This window comes from Mchenga conophoros, linkage group LG14 (genome assembly GCF_057382185.1).
Source record: "Mchenga conophoros isolate Kocher_MC1m ecotype Shallow Benthic linkage group LG14, M_conophoros_male_GT1.1, whole genome shotgun sequence".
Taxonomy (NCBI): Eukaryota; Metazoa; Chordata; class Actinopteri; order Cichliformes; family Cichlidae; genus Mchenga; species Mchenga conophoros.
Window position 1 is genome coordinate 36803452 of NC_140539.1, and position 20821 is coordinate 36824272.

The 20821-nt window shown below is 39.2% G+C and overlaps 2 protein-coding genes across 3 annotated transcripts in view; one reads left to right on the forward strand and one right to left on the reverse strand.

Annotated features, from left to right (window-relative positions):
* LOC146560292 (unconventional myosin-VIIa-like) overlaps positions 1-4160 on the reverse strand; it is a 75874-nt gene extending 71714 nt beyond the window's left edge. The window contains exons 1-2 of the mRNA XM_085244269.1: positions 3909-4160; positions 3732-3817 (exon numbers count right to left, since the gene is read on the reverse strand). The gene's annotated coding sequence lies outside the window, so the exon portion shown is untranslated. The remainder of the gene's footprint in view (positions 1-3731; positions 3818-3908) is intronic.
* A 1839-nt stretch (positions 4161-5999) lies between these two features.
* On the forward strand, positions 6000-19740 carry LOC146560293 (flotillin-2). 2 transcript variants are annotated; one of them, XM_085244273.1, is made up of 11 exons: positions 6000-6219; positions 7878-7959; positions 11338-11428; positions 12363-12486; positions 13600-13718; positions 14489-14602; positions 14687-14806; positions 15134-15348; positions 15920-16103; positions 17712-17861; positions 18027-19740. In XM_085244273.1, exons 1-11 carry the CDS (start codon positions 6171-6173, stop codon positions 18060-18062), a joined length of 1284 nt encoding a protein of 427 aa, XP_085100399.1. In that variant the 5' UTR covers positions 6000-6170; the 3' UTR covers positions 18063-19740. The 2 variants fall into 2 exon arrangements, with proteins under 2 accessions (XP_085100399.1, XP_085100400.1); XM_085244274.1 differs by lacking the exon at positions 6000-6219 and adding an exon at positions 6461-6503.
* The last annotated feature ends 1081 nt before the right edge of the window (positions 19741-20821 follow it).

Consider the following 20821-nt stretch of genomic DNA (forward strand, 5'->3'; position numbering starts at 1 on the left):
AGTGTACGGAAGCAACTAGAATAATAATAATAATAATAATAAAGAATAAAGAGAAACAGGAACTCAATAGTGTGGATGCTTAAAGCATCCACACAATAATAAAGAATAAAGAGAAACAGGAACTCAATAGTGTGGATGCTTAAAGCATCCACACAATTACCATCACATACATGACATACAAACACATGAAATGTCTCTCTCTCTCACACACACACACACACACACACACACACACACACACACACACACACACACTATCAATATTTCAGCATCTAATTACCCCAGCAGGGGGCTGGGACAAAGGTTGTGTGCAGTCATGCCGTGTATGTCTGCACGTATCAGATTTTATACCTGTACATTAATACACAGTAGCCAAAAAAAACCTCACAGTGTAAGTGAAACATCCTCCAACGGTGAGGCAATGTTTAGACGGACAGAAACAAAATGATAAGGGAAGAAAGAAAAGCAGTGATAGGAGTGACTGTAAAAAAGAAGAAAAGGATGTAAATGGAGAAAAAACTTGGAGTAAATAAAGGGAAATGTGAAAGAAGAACGAAGGATGAAAAGCAGGAAAAAGAGTCAAACAGAGAGAGAGCAAATATTCACAGATAATTAAAAATAGGAGGACAGGTTAGGCTGTAGGAGAGGGTGAATAAAGAAACACCTCTCTCTAAACTAGCTGCAAAAGTATGCAAGCTACACAAGAGAGGCTACCTCCATGTTTAAATGATTTATCACAGCTTGTGTCCTTCTAGCAGGGCCTTCGAGAGAGGACATTTGAAACAACTACAAACGTGTTTTGAGCTGCAAACACGATGTGAGCATATCAGTATTTTATATCATATCAGTTCTGAAAGTAAATTCTGGTTTACAGCCTTTTTAGCAATACTTCCTGCCAGTGCAGGGGTTAGTTTCCACCTCACTTCCAGTAGTTACTTTATCTAGTGAATGTTTAGTGTCTGTTTTTGCTGTTAAAGAATGAGGAATGTTACAGGATAAAGCACATGCCCGCCCCTCCCTGACCCTGATTCTGCTGAAGGTTTCTTCCTGTTAAAAGGGAGTTTTTCCTTCCCACTGTCACCGAGTGCTTGCTTGCACCGAGTGACTGTTTTTCTCTCTGTTACTGTAGGTTCTTTACCTGACAATATAAAATGCTTTGAGGTGACTGCTGTTGTGTTTTGGTGCTATATAAATAACTCTGAATTGAACTGAATTTGACTTCATGCAGCTTTAATTCTTTTAAATACCAAAGAATTGCACTAAGAACTGAAACCACTAAACCCTGACTCCTCTCTCTCCTCATGACAGTGTGGAAGCTGGATTTTTGGTTTTAGAAGACTTTGACACGGCTGTGCTTTAGAGAGCGGTGCTATTGTCACCTAAACCTTATCAGCCTGAATAACCAGAGCGTGCTAACAGTCTGTGGACCTAAATCTAATTCCTGCTTGCCCTTCATGACCTACTGATAGGCCTGAGGGAGGTACTGCATACCCCCCACTGAGTCAGGCACACTGGCTAAATTAAAACCCTTTAATTGGACAGCTGTGAACTAATATGGTCCAAAAGGCAATCGGTTTTGGGTAGCTTTCCAGGACAGACCCACTTGAGAGAGACTGGACATTTTAGTTACTGTGACAAAAAACAAACAAACAAACAAACAAAAAGCTTCCATTTACATAATTTAAATGAAAGATAATAATTTAAATGAAAAACTGTAAACCACATGATCAATGCGAAGTCTCCATCCTGCATAGTTTCTGTGTTTATTAAATTAGATATATGAAAATTTAAGCATTTGTAATGCATCCCACGCAAACATGCCTTTTGCATCACATTTGGTTTAACACATTTAGCTGCTGTGTATGCATAAAAAAACAACAAAATTCATGTGACTCATGTAATTTAGGACAACCTCGATGGGTGTTTGCCGGAGCTCTGCAGGCCTCATTTCTCCTCAAGAATAGCGTTTACAAAAGTGGGTACCAGCATGACGCAGCCAGAACCACAGAAACTCTCAAGATGCATTTTGTGTAATGCAGAAAAAAACTAATCAAGTCGAGAGCATTTATAGAGCACCTTTTAAAGCAACAAATGCTGAGCGATGCCGACGGTCTAAACACATAAATGCATCTATAACACATAATAAATCAACCACTGCCAGCTAATCAAGATCAAATTTAAAACAAAGTCAAACTTGCATTTTTAAAGTATTAAAAGTAGTGGCCTGTTCCTAAGCTTAAGGGTGGTAACTGAAAAACCAAAATCCTCCTTTATTTTAAATCTGGATGCAGGAACCAGGAGCATCTGGTCAGATCTAAGCAAACTGGTTGGGACACGAAAGTAAACAAGTCCCACCAAGTTATGAAGGAGCCAATTATTAAGAATATATTCCCTATATTTTTGACAGTGTCCTGCCATTTAGTAAACCAGAGGAGCGAGCTTCAGCTCAACTTTATGTACTCATTAAGCAACTTTCTTTATTCCCCCTGATGAGATAGTGTCACCAAAGAGCCCATTTTACTAAGACAACCCCCCCCCCCCCCCCCCCCCCACTAATTTATTTATGGATTAATAAAGTATTCTGATTCTGATGATTCTGATGAAACCAGAATAAATACCAAATATACACTGAACTCTACTTTAAATATTTCAATTGTTTCTGCATGCCTGCAGACTGTACTATATGAAAAACACATCTCTTACAGTGACAGTATCACATGTCATGTCTTCAGCTTGATTCTTTGCCTCCAGAAAGACAAAAAGAAGTCAAATAATTCAGCTGATGCTGTTGTTGCTCATATTAGCTGGTTGTGCTGAAACATTAGTGTCAACATGACCTTTAGGCAATGCCCAGTTCAGGAAATATGCATTGTAATGTGCAAATTAAAGATAAAAGTATAAAAGCTTGTGAGTACCCAGGGAGGGAGCAGGAGTAGCAAACCTGCAGCACTTTATGCTCAACATTTAAAGATACTGCAGGTTTGATACATGCAAACAGTGTGATCAGTAAGAATTGAAGGAGGAGTGTTAAAAAGGAACCAGAGATTAATCATGTGCAGCTGAACAAAGTATCAAACAAAAAAACAAGGGCCAAAAGCGAGAGACCTTTTTACTGACACCGATCCCACAAAATAACGTGTTTACATTTGAAATACGATGTCCCGAAACAAGTCACACTTCAGCCAAATATCATTCATATGCTGAATTTTCCAGTGTTTAAATTTGAGGGAAAATTGTTCTGAGAGGCAGATGTTCAAACATGTTCTATTTTTTTGGTCTATTTTCTGTATAATAAAAGTGGTTTCTGTCATGCATTTAATATTATTATTATTAAACAGCCTGATATGATACCAGTGCAAAAAGCAAATAGCATTAAAGACGCAGACTAACATCCCTGCTTATGTTTACATGATTTCTGAACAACTGCTGTTTGATGAATACTGCAATGCTGAATTTGCACGGGTATTTTGTCTGTGTGATTACTGCATCGATATAATTCAACATGTTGTAAACTTGTTAAATAGTTCTCTTAATATTTTAAGAAATAAATAAAGACATGCCACCTGGAACACCATGTGGGAACACATGGTGATCCCTTAAATCACACACACACACACACACACACACACACACACACACACACACACACACACACACACACACACACACACACACACACACACAGATTTAGGAGATTATGAATAAAGCCAGTATGCCTCTGTAAGCCTCACCAGTTTGCGTGATCTGAACACTTCTTGCCTCTTCTGTTTCACTCTCCGTCTCCTGTTGATCCACTGCTGGTCTCGTTTCAGACGTCCTGTGTGGTGGATGGAAGGATGAAGAAAAGGAAAAAAGACTGAAACTGTTGTTAATTCCACAGTGTGACACTTTTTTTGTCCTTTCCACACCTTTTCTCGTATATATGCTTATTTCCAGTCTCTAACTTTCTCAGTTTCTTTCTCTCTTTCTTCTTCTGTTTGCTTCCAGTGTTAAACTCTCATACATGACTAATTCTCTTCTTCCTACATCTGTTTTTGCACATTCTCTCACTCTTCCTCTGTGAAGTCATATAGAGGTATAAGAATGGCTCCCTTCTCCTCCCTTCCTCCCTCCCTTTCTTGCCGGTATTAAGAGTGACACGGCAAGCTGCTCATTCACTGCCACTGATCCCTGTTTCCCTGTGTGAGAGAGACAGAGTTAGTGGGGGGTGATGTGGTTCAACATAGAGGAGGTTGTAATTAGACACAACATACACACACACACACACGTCGGGCAGAGAGAGAGAAAATGTTGCAACAGTTGCATCAATGCAGACAAAAGAAAATCGTTGCATGCACTACTTTCATAAATAGGCTGCAGTAAAAGTCTATTTCTGTCCTTACGGGCACAGTCTATACTGATGTGATCTCCTAAGGGCTGATTATTGGACCCCAACATTATGCCCATTTAAAGGACCAAAAAGCAGTAAGAGTACACATTTTTACCACTCGTAGATTTTATTGTGCAGTATCAGGAGAAAGTCTATGTTCTCCTAACATAAACTGGGCTTTCTCCAGATGCACTTGTTTCCTCGTACAGTCCAGAGACATGCATGTTCGGTTAATTAGCAGTTTTCTTTGGGCTGTAGTTCCACATGTGATATTTGAGTGGCCAGCAAGACAAGAAAAGTTCTATCCATTTCCAATTTTCTGCAACAATAACAATACTTAACAGAATTAATGAGACTCATGTAACGAACTCTAAAATATCCACTTTCAGTACTACTCTCCAAAAGGCACAAAGCACAAGGGTCCAACTAAGTGCCTCACACACAGGATTCACTTTGAGCACCTTAACGATCCAGTGATAAGCTGTTAAAAGTACAATAAGAGAGAGCAGCAAAATGGTTTGATCAGTCAGAAGATCAGCCAAAAACATGTACTGAGTTTATATCAAGCTAATCTTTAAGTTTAAAAGTTTCAGGAGCAGTACAGATTACTTCTGAATAAAACGTGAGAAAGCAGCTAAGATGCATGCATCTCCCCATATTTTTAGGAAATGTCATCTTGTTAATCGGTATGATGATTAAGTACATGATTAAATCTCTTCAAGCACATTTCATTTGATATTACTAGTGAAGAGAATCCTTCTTCAGGGAAAGGAAATATGTGATCTTCTCTCTTTGAGTTACAAGTTGAACAGCTGTGAGTGAGCACCTGAGAATAAGAGCACTATTAGTTACATTTAATTAAACACATACTGCTATAGCTCAACATTTTATTTGCCAGTATGTACCATTGTTTTCCAGCTCTGTTATATATTAGAATATTAGAGCTTATGAATATTTATGATTCACAACAATTTGAAAATGTAATCCAAAAATCTAATCTAATTATTATGTGTGATCTGAGTTTATTTTTGCATTTTTAGTGTGTTAGTGGTGTTATTTTCTTTGTCTAAGTGCATTTAATTAGACTGCAGTATACTTATATGCAGTATTTAAAAAATAACTATACTACACTTCTTTAAACATACCATTTAGATGATCAACTTTGTGACAAAAACTATACTTTCACTATTTTAAACAATTTGCTTGACTATTTATATGAAATTAATATTTTTTTGAAAAACTGACCTGGACAGGCTTTCCACATTGCTGTTTACGGTCCTCTAGTGCCCACAGTTAGAAACTGCAACATACTAAATAAAGATATGATAGCAAATTAAAGCATCGGAGAAGGTCTTTCACACTCATTGTGCATATAATAGGGAGAAAAACAATTTTTTAAATAATTTTTAATATTTTTTTTACTAGGACTGAGGGTCATGCCACTGATGTAGTCAAACTCAAATATACGCAACAGGCATATTCCTACATCCTGTAAGATGTTTTTGGAAATTGTGCAAGATTTAAATTTTTGAAGGACAAAGCAAGAGGTGGGTACTAAAAGATGTTTTGGTAAAAATTTGAGTTATTCTTGACACGAGCCGTCGAGAGCATGACGTCAGTACGTCGTCGCTGGGCGGGGCGGGGTCGTGTTGTTGTTGCTGTTGTGCTGAACGTGAAGCCTCTTTAAACACACGATTCGCGCTTATTTAAAACCTCAGATAATACCATCATCATCTTCATCTCCGTAACGGGCTCCTGAGTCTAACTGTTTTTTCCCCTCGCCTTTTTATCCTGAGTCAGGATGGGAAGCTGTTTAACTGTGGGGCCGAACGAAGCGTTGGTGGTCTCCGGTAGGTGTTTCCCGTCGTGTTGATGGAGCGAGCTAGCGGGGATGGGGAGAAAGTAGCTAATAGTATTAGCTGGCAAACTAAACCAGGTTTGGCATTCGGTTTTTAAAATAAGTGCAGAGCGAGCCAGTGCTTTTAGAGCACACAGTTACTGTGTAAAGTGAATAAATTAGCGGTCGTGTGGTTTCAGAGCTTAAAAGCTGCGACGCTGATCAGGCGGTGCGTTAGCAGTGATTTGGATCATGTGATTGAAAGGCATCGGCGTCTCAACGCAGATATGTGAATAGGTCAGGTTTTTATGTTTTATTGATAACAAGTGTGATTTATTAATAAGCGGATTTGAAAATCAACAAAGTGCATTCACTCAAGTATTGTACTTGAGCAGAAATTTTCCCTACTTGAGTATTTCCATTTGGTGCTACTTATTTCACAGCTAATGGAGAACGGTATGTCTACATTTATGTCACAATAACGGGTTAATTTTAATATTTTACAAGCTCTAAACACATCGTTAAAGATGAAATCATTGGCTTCCAACCAATCTAATGAAGTAGCCGAGAACTTTTACTTTTACTGCATTTTAAGGCTATTTTTATGTACTTCTTCTCAAGTAGATTTTTCCATGGAGGATTTTTACTTAAGTAAATGATGTGAATACATCTTCTACCACCGTTAATGAGCATGGTGTAGCTAAAAGTAACAGGTTTAGTCATCCTGAACCAATTCTAGCCCTTTTAATGACTATAATTAATTGGTAGAGATATCAGAAAAAAAGACCCCCCCCCATGTACATCAGAGTATACCAGTGTAAAATAACTCAACGGTATAATCTGAAGAACATACAACCTTTCTAAATTCACACAATTAGATTAGAGTACTAAAAAGTCATATTGATAGAAATCTTCTCTTAGAGGAAAAGACACATTGAAGGGCATTAGATAAATATTCATTTTCTTAACTGCACATCTGGTTGGAGTCATGGCTGAGTGGAGCCGACATTGGGTGAGAGGTGGGGTAGGCAATTTACCAGGCCATCACAGGGCTTAACGCACAGAGACAGAAATCATTCACCCTTAGATCTACACCTACAGCCAGTTTGGTGTCGCAATTTACACCCACTTACATTAATTAATAAATATATGAAATAAACATTATATAAGAGGCTGGGTGGGGTGGACCCTGTCCCAGCAGCTCATAGGGCGAGAGGCGGGGTACACGCTGGATAGGTCGCAAATCTGTCGCAGGCAGATTGGAAAGCCACGGTTGCCAAAATTGGTTCCTGGGAAATAGAAAATAAATAAATTATTCGGTAACTCTCTGAAATCTCAACTTTAATTATTCAAGAACCCGATGTATTTATTATGGCCTTTGTTTGAGAACAACAGCTAGATAACGTTTCCCCATAGTGTTTCTCCCCTTTGGCTTTTACACATGCTGTGTTTATTATCAAAACCTGTTTTTACTGGCAGGTTTTGAACAAGCCCTCTACTTAAAGTAATGTGAACAATAATGATTATAGTGGTAAAACACTTTTCTAAAACAATGCTAAAAAGGCTTAACAGGGACCTAATAAGCTCAGCGCATATCTTTGGACTGCATCATTTAATGTTATAGTCAAAGAATTTCTGAAGAGTCCTGATGGCGCTGTCCTCTTTCCGCAGGTGGTTGCTGCGGCTCTGATATCAAAACCTACGTCGTAGGAGGATGGTCCTGGGCTTGGTGGCTCATCTCAGACGCCCAAAGGTGACAGTGTGCTAGAAGCAATGATGTAAATGTTATCTTGAAATATAATATGGACCAAGCTTTCTAATTAGACCACAGCGAAAAAGATTAACCACAAGAAAGTCAATTGCATTATCTGAAGGCCATCAAAAGGCAAAGTGAGGAATGGAAGCTGTTCTCCCACACTTTGTCTCATATTACACACAGTGTGTTTCCAGTCACATTATATACAAACATTTCCTCTTACATGACTGGGTTGTGTTACTGAGAACTAAATGTATTCTGCTCTCTTAATGTGCAGTGTGCTAAGTGCATATCTCACATAAATGTTTTGTGAGTTGTCATAGATAAAATGTTTTATTGCAGGATTTATATTTTACACAGAACTGAATGGTCAGCAAACCCTTTGTGAAATGCTTAATCCCATCATTTTAACTTTAGCTTTGGCTAAAGTTGTTATACTCATAATTCAAGTCATAATTGAATAACTGAATCCTAATAGTTCACTTTTGTTAACAAACAAAAGTGATCTGTGAGTAGGGAATTGCCTTAAAGTGCAAAGAAGCTGGTTTTTGTTCTCTGGTAAGAGACATCGGTTTCTAGTCACAAGTAGATGCAGTGCTTCAGCTCTGTGTTGAGCAGTGTCTGAATAAACTATGAATGGAAGTTAACAAAACACAGCTGCATGTGGACAGTGTAAACAAACTCTTTGGCAAACAAGTGCTTCACACAACCATCGGACAGGTGTGTTGAAATGTGAAACTAAGCAGGGTGGATCCATCCCCAACGTACTGATTCTTCAATACAATTCAATTCAGTTTTATTTACAGCCACGTGAAAAAGAAAGTACAGCCTTAATGCCTACATAGGAATTAACAGGGTAAGTAGCAGCCAGGTGCTGCAAATTCAGTGCGCTTGATTAATTGATCATCAGCAAGTGTGAGCACATCTGTAAAAGCGGGAGTTTTGGCATTGTAGTGGTCAGGATCATTCAGGTGTGTGTATCGACAAATCATTAACACAGTGTTAATACAATCTCCCCAGGAGTGGGTATCCCACCTGATTCACCGCACCTTGCAATGCTCTGAAAGGCTGCAACACCCCCCCACCCCACACCAAGTGTTGTTCTCTCTAAAAAGAGCATGGCAGCACAGCCTAGGTTTGTAAAGCTGCATCTAAACAAACTAAAAGACTTCTGGAGCATTATCCTCTGAACAGATGAGACCAAATAGAGATGTTTTGCCATAATGCACGGCACCACGCTTGAAGAAAACCAAACGGAATATCAATACAATGCTTTACCCCAGCTGTTAAGCATGGTGGTGGGGGTGTGGCAGTTTAGCCACCGTGCAGTCATTGAGTCAACCATTAACTCCTCTGTTTACCAAAGTGTATGTGAGTCAAATATGAGGCCATCTGTCTGACAGCTAAAGCTTTGAGTCGTGGTACAAGACAATGATTGATATGCACGTCAGCAAATCTACAACAGAATGGCTGAAAAAGAAAACAAAGTGTTGCAGTGACCCAAAGTTCAGACCTCCACCTGACTCAAGTGCTGTGGTAAGGACTTATGTATTTAAACACATATCTGCAAATGTCAATGAAGTGAGGCAAACTTGTATAGACGAGTAGACTAAAATTCGTCCTCTATGATGAAAGAGACGGATAATCATACAGAAAGTGATTACTTCAAGTTATTGCTGCTAACGGTGGTTATACGAAATACTGACCTGGGGTGTACTTACCGCAATCAGAATCAGAATACTTTAATGATACCTAAAGAAATTATATGGTTACAGTTGCTCCAAGACAAAAACAGTAACACACTGAACTAAATTATAATACAATATATTCCAAAGTTTACAAAATATAAGAAATGGCTCTAACATATACACAAAGCTCAATTATAAATATCCAGAATATCACAGAGGTGACATTTTGTTGTTATTTGTTATTTTCACTGTAGAGGATGTGCAATTATCAAGGGTGTAACTATTGCGCTGTGTACTGTGCATTAGATGGATGAGTTGTACAGCCAGAGGCAGGAATGATTTCCTGTGTTGTTCAGTGGTGCATTATGGGTAATCTCAGTCTCTCATTGAGCGTGCTCCTGTGACTGGCCAGCATGTTATGGAGTGGGTGGGAGGTATTGTCCAGCTTTGTCCTTATCTTGGACAACATCCGCCTCTCAGACACCGCCTTAAGGGAGTCCAGCTCCATCCCCACAACATTACTGGCCTTGCAGATCAGTTTATTGAATCTGTTGGCATCTCAACCTGATACCCCAGCATGCAATAGCAGGGAGGATGGCGCTGGCCACAACAGACACAAAAAAAACCCTGAGCATTATTCAACAGATGTTAAAAACCTCAGCCGCCTCAGAAAATAGAGACGACTTTGGCCTTTCCTGTAGAGTGCAGTTTATTATCTATGTGTACTCCAAGGTATTTGTAGCCCTTACAATGTGCACATCGACCCCCAGGACTGAAACAGGGGTCACAGGTTTCCTGTTGAATGAACTGGAAAAGTCGAAAAACATGACGCTCACAGTGCTTGCCGGTTGGTCTAGTTTGGTGTAGACATGATTAAGCAGGGAGATGATGGCGTCCTCAGCTCTGAGGCGGGGCTGGTAAGCGAACTGAAGGGGATCCTGATGTGGTCTGACTGTAACAGGCTGCACACAGAAACTTGCACTGCACTGCAGAGAATCATGTAAAAAGTGTCTTTTCATAAGACTTTGACGAAAGGTCTCCTCAATGCCAGATAGAGACACTCAGCAGTCAGATGATCCCCTATAAATAAAGACTTGAAGATGGCGTAGAGGAAGAGCTCCGAACCGGAAGAGACTTTCACAACCATCTGCTGTGACTGGCTGGGTCAAAAAAATTTTGCTATAGTTTTGTTTTTGTTTTTTAAATAAATTTTCATGTACCACGATTATACCGTCCAGGACATTTTAAATCTCTTTTGCAAGAGTGTCTTACACAAATTGTTATATGCACAGTAGACACACACATAACTATAAAGAATGAGGTATAGACTCAGGGTTTTCCTTCTGCATTTTGGGATCTTTCAAGGAAAAGATGCAGGAATTTATCAGTTTTCAGTAGTTTTGCTAATTTTGGTTTCTTTTACTCCACTAAGGGATTTTGTGTTTGTCAAATGTTCAGTAATAACAGGTAAATCTATGGATTTCTGTTAAATAACACAACACATACTGCCTTTTACTGAGTGAGGAATGATTGTGCTCAAGCCCAAACTTACTGCCCAGAGGCCCATTTGAAGGCAGGAATACTCTTAGTGTTAAATATTTAAAGGTTCCACCTGTTGCTCTATTGTTTCAGAGTCTTGAGGCGGGACTGGGCTGCCTAATAACTGTGCCTGTGTTTGTTGCTGTAGGCTAAGCCTGGAGATAATGACTCTGCAGCCAAGATGTGAGGATGTGGAGACAGCAGAAGGAGTAGCTATCACTGTCACAGGGGTGGCTCAGGTAAGACCAGATCCCAGCGTCTTCTCTGTGAACGCTGACACAAACACTTACACTTACTCACTCAAGCCGAGCCTATTTGTCAAACATCATCTGTTATCAAAAGTGTCGTGTTCTGCTGCAGTGCTTTCTGATGTTTTCTGAAATGTGGCCCTATAATCTAATGGTGTAATTCCAAAGAAAAATCAATCAGTGCTTCCTAACAGACTGCCTCATAATCAGCAGTCTTATTTATTTATTTAGTAAAATGACTTTAACATACTTGATGAACCCCTTTAGCCACAAAAACGATTGTTTTGTTCAGGAATGCAAGGGAATAACTGTAATTTGGCATCTCCATTAAAAAATAAAGTGTGCCTTATTATTTTTGTCCAGCGTTTTTGGAAATAATTCAATTATAATTTAGCATGAAAAATATAATGATCAAAGAGCTTGCATATATTGGTTAGTTAGCCATTAGAGAAAAAAATATTTTGGTAATTATCAATACTGTTAATTTAGGACTGCTGTGGGATGAACCTTGGACTGGGTGATGGTCTAGCAAATGTGTTAAGTACTGTACATAAAGGTGGGCACACTCAGAGCATCACAGTCTGTCTATAACAAAACTGCACTTCTGATCATTCACAGAAGAAAACATCAAAAAAGGCATTTTGGATCAAATTTACAGTCGTATCATAGGTTCCTGGTCAAAACAGCATATAAAAGCATGAAAAGGTGTTGTTGTATTTTTATCTACATTTTCTTAACAGGCTCATCTTCTAGCCAAACAACGTTGGTGTTAGCACATTCATTTTCAAAATTCTTGACTTAAATTAAATGAACTTTGCTTGATTGTTTAAAATTGCACTGATGGCACTCTGAGCCCATGTGCCATGATTGCTTCTCAGTGTAGAAAGCTTGCTGTGTAAACACACTGTAAGTGTGTCTCCTTCAGGTGAAAGTCATGACGGAGCAGGACCTGCTGGCAGTGGCTTGTGAGCAGTTTCTGGGTAAATCAGTAATGGAAATCAAAGGTGTGCTGCTGCAGACTCTGGAGGGACATCTGCGCTCCATTCTAGGTGTGAACAGTTAACACTAATCACAACAGTAACACTACACATATATAGATTTTATTTCAAACAATATCATAGTTATTTTATTAATTTATAGTTTTAGCGTTCTTGGTTTACAAGTCCAGAATAGCTCCTCGTGCATGTATACAACAGAGGAAAAGAAGCAAAGTATTAAATTGATTATTGATTAGTTCCTGACTTTACTATACAAGTTAGCCTTAGTTTGCCTTTTATGTGTTATACATATTGTGTTAGCTTTTCTGTTTGAGGTCTGAATTAGAGAAGAAAAGTAATATATAAGTTCTGTATAAGTACTCGAGATGCACCAGCTTATTCAATGTGAAATATTATTTCCACAAGGAAAGACATTATTAAACTTTACAGTTTCCCTCAGTCTGCAGAAAGTTAAAGAATCTTCTGCTACTGGAAACCTTTACCACCTTTACCTGACATACCAAACAAAGCAGGTGGTGCAGATTTATGTACTTTACATTTTCCAGTTTATAACTTCTCTGGAGACTTGAACTCTTTTCTATTTTCCTCATAATGGATTTGATCCTTTGGCTGCACATACTGAGGCTGCTAGCTTGTGGCTGTTTCTGAGCTCTGGATAGCTTTAGCACTTTTCCTTCTTTCAAATGTTAAGCTGGGCGAGAGTGATTTTAAATGTGTGATTGGAGTTGTTGTTTACCAGGGTTTCTGGGGTGGGCCTCCAGACTTTTTTTTGTCTTGACTCACAAATGAGTAGCTTCCACACTAATAACATTAAAATTACTGTGTGAATTTGATTGTGATTTTGAGCATTTGCCTCCGTTCGTTTCAGCATGTGCACAGACTTGGATTCAGACATATGTGAGGCTGACTGAGAACACTGGCAGTCGTCAGACTGTGGTCTACTGACCGGTCGATCTCTGATTAGTACCAGCAGCTCTGTGCTGACCATTTATGCTACTTGAGTTCAAGGGGTGATGCATTTCTCTGACAAATTTCTGATGCGGTGACGTGAAATAAAAAAATTAATTTGGATCAAAAATAAAGCTGCCCCGCATCGAGCTGCTGGTAGTTTGTTAAAAGTGAATTGCAGGCTAAATGATGTTGAACGATGTGTCTCTTTTGCAGGTACTCTGACAGTGGAGCAGATCTATCAGGACAGGGATCAGTTTGCTAAACTGGTGAGAGACGTAGCAGCTCCTGACGTCGGCAGGATGGGCATCGAGATTCTGAGCTTTACCATTAAGGTGAGTTAAAGGAAAATGAAACGAGTAATATAACAGAAGAAGTCAAATAAAAACAAGAATATTAAGTATTCATGTAAGTATATAACTACTTAAACCATGTAAGCGCCGTTGGTGCTCTCCATTTTGCCTCAGTGTGGATGTGCAAGAGAGATGATGCAGAGTATCAAAAACTTTAGCTGTAAGCCACATTTCTTCAGTCAGAAGAAATGCGACACTGAGACGGCGACACGTGGGACAGACAGTCGTTCAAACATTAATCAGCAGCCTTCCCATCTTTCTTTTTAGACTGTAGTTTTGTAATATTACTGAAACTGAAAAAGGTCTTTCTCTGAGCTGTTGATGCTGCTGGTTATTAGAGTAGTCAATCCTAATGAGTTTAACTGGTTTTTATAATTGACTGGACTCACCCTGTGGAGTTCACTGTTGCTCATTAGAACTAATTGAAGTGTGTGGTGTGGACAGAGCGGCTGAGGTTAGTGCTCTGCTGAAACCCAAAGTCCATTTCTGTAACATCTTTTAGTCCATGTCAGGATTTCTGTAACACGTCAGATTCTGGACTTTAAAATATGATTGAATGTTACATGTAGAAATGAGGCTGTTTGAGTGCCACCCTATCATCTGCTTTCTTTGCACCCACAAAGGCCAAGCATTTTTTAATCTGTATGTTCTGTTTTATTTTGGCTTCGTAACCTTGTTAATCACATGAAAGATGTTGATATACGCCACACCCAGTTTAATGTTACGTGTCCTGTGGTTCTGTGTTTTCAAAGGATGTGTATGATAAACTGGACTACCTGAGCTCCCTTGGAAAGACCCAGATTGCAGCTGTCCAGAGGGATGCAGACATCGGTGTGGCTGAGGCAGAGAGGGATGCTGGGATACGGGTAAGAAAATCTAGCAAGCTTGAAATTGATTCTTCCGTGCACAGAGACCAGCTGTTCACAGCTGTTTCTTTATTATCACCTTAGGAAGCCGAATGCAAGAAGGAGATGATGGATGTTAAATTCAAGGCTGACACCAAGATGGCTGACTCCAAACGAGAACTGGAGCTGCAGAAAGCTTCATTCAACCAAGAAGTCAATGCTAGGGTCGGTACTGAATGTTTCGTTTGCACTTACAGGTTGTCTGTGTACAGTTCAAATAAAAATACTTGTTATTATACTGTATTATACACTGCTTTAACCAAACTTATGGCTGTTCCCAAAAAGTGCCAGTCTGTATTAAATCACATGGTGTGTAAACAATTTACCTGAAATCTGCAGTTAGAGTGATTAAAATCAGAAAAACAACATGTGCTCTTTTGATCTGAAGTAATGTATTAAATTAAAACTTCAAAATGTGCACGTGTCAACACAAACAGAAACTGTTGCCTCAGATGTAAATGCCTTAGACCACCTCTGTGTTGATGTTTTCAGAAAGCAGAGGCCCAGCTGGCATACGAGCTGCAGGCTGCCAAAGAGCAGCAAAAGATCCGGCTGGAGGAGATTGAGATCCAAGTGGTGCAGCGGAAGAAGGAGATTACAATTGAGGAGAAGGAGATTGACCGGACAGACAAGGAGCTCATTGCCACTGTAAAGAGGCCTGCTGAGGCCGAGGCCTATAAAATGCAGCAGCTGGCTGAGGGCGAGAAGTGAGTGAAAAGACATTCAGTCAGATTTAGGAATGCGTAGAAATGGCAAGATCCCCAAGAATGTACCACAGCTCTCGTCAGACATGATTAGCAGCACATTACCTCCCTGATGTAAAATATATATTTATTTTGTTGGTTTAATCCCTGCAGAATCCTACAAAACAAACACCTGGAAAGTTTGGACTAAGGAAGCATGACTGTGTTTTTAACGATATATTTCCATATATGTTTTTCCTTATTGAAGTGAAATGTATCGTGTAATTTCCAGGTGCTCTGTATGAAAAGGTCTGTGCATGTCTAATTGTACTGATTTGCAAAAAGCTGATATTCCTGTGCATCCACCCGTAGAAGCAGAGCAAAAGAGATTTGAAATTTATCGTGTGCTGCTGTGGGCTTTATTTGAGAAAGGAAAGCTGTAAAAACTATCCCACCATCCAAAACTTGTGCATGAAGACAGATTAACATATGACACATCACTAAGAAGCAAATTGTCTCAAAAAAGTTGCATCCTACCCACTCAGGAAGTGATTTTGATAACAGCAAATATAACTTTAATGTTTCCCTGCTTCAGGCTGAAGAAAGTGCTGATTGCCCAGGCTGAGGCCGAGAAGATCAAAAAGGTCGGTGAGGCGGAGGCTAGCTCGATTGAAGCGGTGGGAAAGGCCGAGGCTGAGAAGATGAGACTGAAGGCTGAGGCCTACGAGCAGTACGGAGATGCAGCTAAGACAGCTCTGGTCCTCGAGGCCCTGCCTAAGGTAACACACAGATATGTGCTCATACAGCTCAGGCAAAGGAAGAGAAGAACTTGGATGTCATTTTACAAGCATCACCCGGCCCGAGGTTGATGAATTGGAAGCATTTTTCTTTTTATGTCCACGTGAATTTAAGCACAAGTTTTTCATCACTTCAGTTTCATCACGTTTTGGTTGCTTTTAACGATTTGGCACAAATGTTATTACTAAGAATTCAACAATGGGTGATCGCAAAGAACCATAACCCCAGTCTATTAAAAAAATCCATCTGTACTGCTTCCAGCACTGCTGTCAACCTCAGCCATCTGCAGAAAGCAAACATCGACTTCTGTTGGATTTCCCCTCCTGCGCCAAACTCACTTAACTTTCATTTGGAGGATCGTTTTGTGCTAGCATGCTAGCTGATATTTCTGTTTGCTTTTGTAAATTCACAGAGTTATGCATTTTGAATCGATCCCCCAGAGTGAGACTGTCGGTGCTCAGATCTGCTGTAAGGTCTTGAAGCGTCTGAGGGGAAGACATTCAGGAGAAACAACCTGAACTGTGGCAGGTGCCATGCAGTGCTTTGGCCACACAAACACACTTTAAGCTCACCTCCCATCAGATTTCTCTCCCTTTGACTTTGAGTACTCATTTCCCCCAAAATTCAATTCAATTCAATTTTATTTATATAGCGCCAAATCACAACATAAGTCGCCTCAAGGCGCTTCATAGATACAGAGAAAAACCCAACAATCATATGACCCCCTATGAGCAAGCACTTTGGCAACAGTGGGAAGGAAAAACTCCCTTTTAACAGGAAGAAACCACCGGCAGAACCAGGCTCAGGGAGGGGCGGGGCCATCTGCTGCGACCGGTTGGGGTGAGAGAAGGAAGACAGGATAAAAGACATGCTGTGGAAGAGAGACAGAGGTTAATAACAGATATGATTCAATGCAGAGAGGTCTGTTAATACATAGTGAGTGACAAAGGTGACTGGAAAGGAAAAACTCAATGCATCATGGGAATCCCCGGCAGCCTACGTCTATTGCAGCATAACTAAGGGAGGATCCAGGGTCACCTGGTCCAGCCCTAACTATATGCTTTAGCAAAAAGGAAAGTTTGAAGCCTAATCTTGAAAGCAGAGATAGTGTCTGTCTCCTGAATCCAAACTGGGAGCTGGTTCCACAGAAGAGGGGCCTGAAAACTGAAGGCTCTGCCTCCCATTCTACTTTTAAATACTCTAGGAACAACAAGTATGAAATGCAAGCCATTTTTGGCACACTTGGAGAGATTTGTCAGAGGCAGAAGTGCAGATTCCCCAAATCTTATGATCTCACATTCTCTGGCAACAAGCCTGCTGTCCCATGGCAGTTAGCAAAAAGTCCAGAAATGGTGGACCAAATTCAAAACAATCGGCCTTCCAGCTGATTTAAGTTTAATGGACCTGGAAAAGTGTTGATATTTGATTAGGTATGGGTTATTTAATATATAATGAAGCTTTGGCCATGTCGAAACCTTCAACAGAACAAAAAGTTGGTATTTTTCTTTAGGCTAGTCTAACATGTCACATAAAACACCAGAGCTGGATTATTTCCATCTTACTGTAAATGCTTAACAATGTCTTTGCAGATTGCTTCCAAAGTGGCGGCGCCCTTAGCCAGGACGAATGAAATTGTCATTCTGAGTGGCGAGGGCAGCCGCGTGACAGGCGAGTTGAACCGCCTTTTGGCCGAACTTCCTGTGTCGGTCAACGCTCTCACTGGAGTGGATTTGTCGAAGGTAACATCTTTATATCATTTTATATATGATGCGTTCCTGTTAACCTTTGTGATTCAGCGTGTTGGATTTAAGTTTTTGTTTCCAGTGTGAACCTAAAGGACGCTGAAACCAGCGAGGTTGTACTTCAGTTAAGCCTTACAAATAATCTGTTCGATTTTTTTGCAGATCCCTCTGCTGCAGAAGGTGACCGGCTCAGCTTAAGCCTGAAAACCGAAGACTCCACATGACTCCAGTCTCTGTTGTATGCACTCTCATAGACTGCCTTTAATACACTTGAAGATTTTTGTTGTTTTATACGTATACTCTGTATACCAAGTGAATTTTGGAAACCTCTGGTGCCTTACTTTATACAGGACCAGAAAATCTGCATGCACTGCTGCTCATTCAAAGATTTTGATTTTAGTTTAAAACTTGAATATTTTGTGATGGATTTTTATTTGTTGTGTTTGAATTGTATTTATTGGCCGGCTTGTATAAAACACAATTGAACAAGAGAGCTGATATTAGACTGAAAGATGAGGCAGATTATATTTGTTATTTATTATATCATAACACCTACTCTTTGGTAATTATACACTGAGGCCAGTTTGTACATTCTTTATGTTTCAGCCCTTTTGTTAATTTATATACCTCTGTTATGCGACACATCTGTATTCCACAGATAATTTCAATCTTTTGTTTCTCCAGTGTGTTTCATGTTGTCATTTTTACCAGTGAAACACTGTTTATGTCTCAGAAGTTGAGACAAAGGTGCTCTCAGTCTCAAAAGAAGCCCTGTTGATTTTTTTCAAATCTCCACCTTCAGTCCTTTGCAGACTTTTTGTCTGCTCCCCTCTGAATGAAGTTTTTCTCTCCGCGTCTGTTGATATCAAGCATGACACATTTTAACATAATTTATATGCTGACAGGGAAACGGGTAGCAAATTCTTGTGTTAATGTGGTTAGTGTGTAATGTGTATGACTTTTTTTGATTTTTAATATATATATATATACATACATACATATATATACACTTATAAATATATATACAGTGGGTTTTTATGTAAAATGTAGCTGCTGGCTTGGCCTTGATGAAAAGTAGAAAAATGTGGCTGGTGAAATTACAGAGAAATTGTGAAAGTAACCGGTTTAGAGAACCCAACATGTTTATATTGCGTAAAATGTGAGGCAATCGAATAGATTTAGAACATGAAAGGCCAAACAGTGATGCCAAATAGAACAGACTGACTTGATTTTTAGTGTATCAGAAGGAGGGATTGTGCATCTGAGGACCAATGTTTAATTTGACACTACAGTTACCTATAGATGCTAAGCCATGTTTAACAGAGTGTCAACAAACCAAACGTTCACATTTCAGAGAGACACTCTTCTCTGTTCAGCGTTTCTACATATCTGCAATTTCTGAACTGTGGCATCAGATATGAAGTGATATTCTAGCGGGGTACACTGGATAATCAAACTTATCATAAACAATGTTATATCTGTTAAAATTTGTAATTGTCACAGAGCTTTCTAGTTTGGAAGTGTAATCCACTGCCGCTGCTCACAGAATCCGTCCATTTAGCAAAACGTGCAAATGGTTTCTGCATTTCTATCCACTCTCGTGTTTCCAGACGACCTGACTGCAACCTGGCAGGGATGTTTAGTTTGTGTAGTTATTAGGGAAGAAGCGGTCAGTCTGGGAGAATTTATAGAAGACTGTTATTCTTGTTGTTGATGCTTTTATGTGTGTGTGAGTCTCTCATCTTCACTTTCTTCATGCCCTGTTTGTCTCAAATGTTCATATGTTCGTGTATGCTCCTGCTGCATGTCATCCATCTGTATACAATAGAATCTGCTCACTCTCAAACTGTCATTCTAATAAATCAAACTGCCATGATTTATTTCTTTATTTTCTCTCCTTTAAATTAAAGCAGAAGTGTTAAAAGGCAGGAATGTACAAGTTGAGTATACAATATACTCTTTTGTTACAGCAGTGAACATAATTTTAGTAGTAGTTAATAGTAAATATAAAGGAAAACATTTAAAAGTCAACTAAACAAACAATTGTAAAAAAACAAACAAACAACAACCAAAAAACAGATGTTTCCCTGGCAAGATGGTGCAGTGGTTAGCACCATCACCTCACAACAAGAAGGTCCATGGATCAAATAGCCTTCTCTCTTCCTGTAGTCCAACGATGAGGTTAGGCTAATTTCTGATTCTAAACTGGCCACCAATTTAGAATCATAAAGTAACTTAAAATAACCTTATCTGAGTTTGTTTGAAGCTTTAAACTCAAATCTTTCTCAGTTGTTTCCTGTTTTACTTCTCACCAGAGTAATTGTGCAGTAGTATTCTGTTTTTCATCAGTTTTATTTTCTATGTGATTTTTAATTGTATATTAGTAAATTCAGTTAAGTTTCTGTTATTTCCCCGGAGGGATCAGTTGGTTTGAGTTTTGATTAGTTTTAGTGTGAATTTAATTTTTTTTCTTCAAAATATTAGTGGTGCCAGATACTATTATTTTAATAATGTGCTTATCTAAACCTCCTAAATCTTACAAATTCTTGTCACACAGTCATCCCAGTCAGGTTAACCGTCTGCATTAATGTCTCTTCGGTCTGCTTGTGCTGGAAAATTTGACAAACCACAAAACCATTTTTTTTATCTGTTTTTCATTTATTTATTTATTTTTTCGTTTGATTGAATTTTTAGTTCCGTTGGCCAAAATGTTTTTTTACACTAAGTGTTACTTTTTAGTTTAATTCACTATATAAAAAAAACTTGCTTTTTGTGGAAGTTTTTTTTCATGCCACCACTTCAGAAAATCCAAATCATGCCAGGTGATAAGTACGTGACCAACTGTTAACATTTGTCCCAAACTGCTGCTGCGTCCGCCTAAATATAAGGCTGACAGGAACACCCAAGCAGAATAACCAGATCTCTTAAAGTTTATATAATCTGTGATAAATTTATGA

Excerpts from the sequence above, each read along its gene's own strand:
- LOC146560293 (XM_085244273.1), top strand. The coding sequence starts at position 6,171 with ATGGGAAGCTGTTTAACTGTGGGGCCGAACGAAGCGTTGGTGGTCTCC. Across the intron at positions 11,429-12,362 it reads CTGTCACAGGGGTGGCTCAG|GTGAAAGTCATGACGGAGCA; the intron begins GTAAGACCAGAT and ends TGTCTCCTTCAG. Across the intron at positions 16,104-17,711 it reads TCCTCGAGGCCCTGCCTAAG|ATTGCTTCCAAAGTGGCGGC; the intron begins GTAACACACAGA and ends ATGTCTTTGCAG.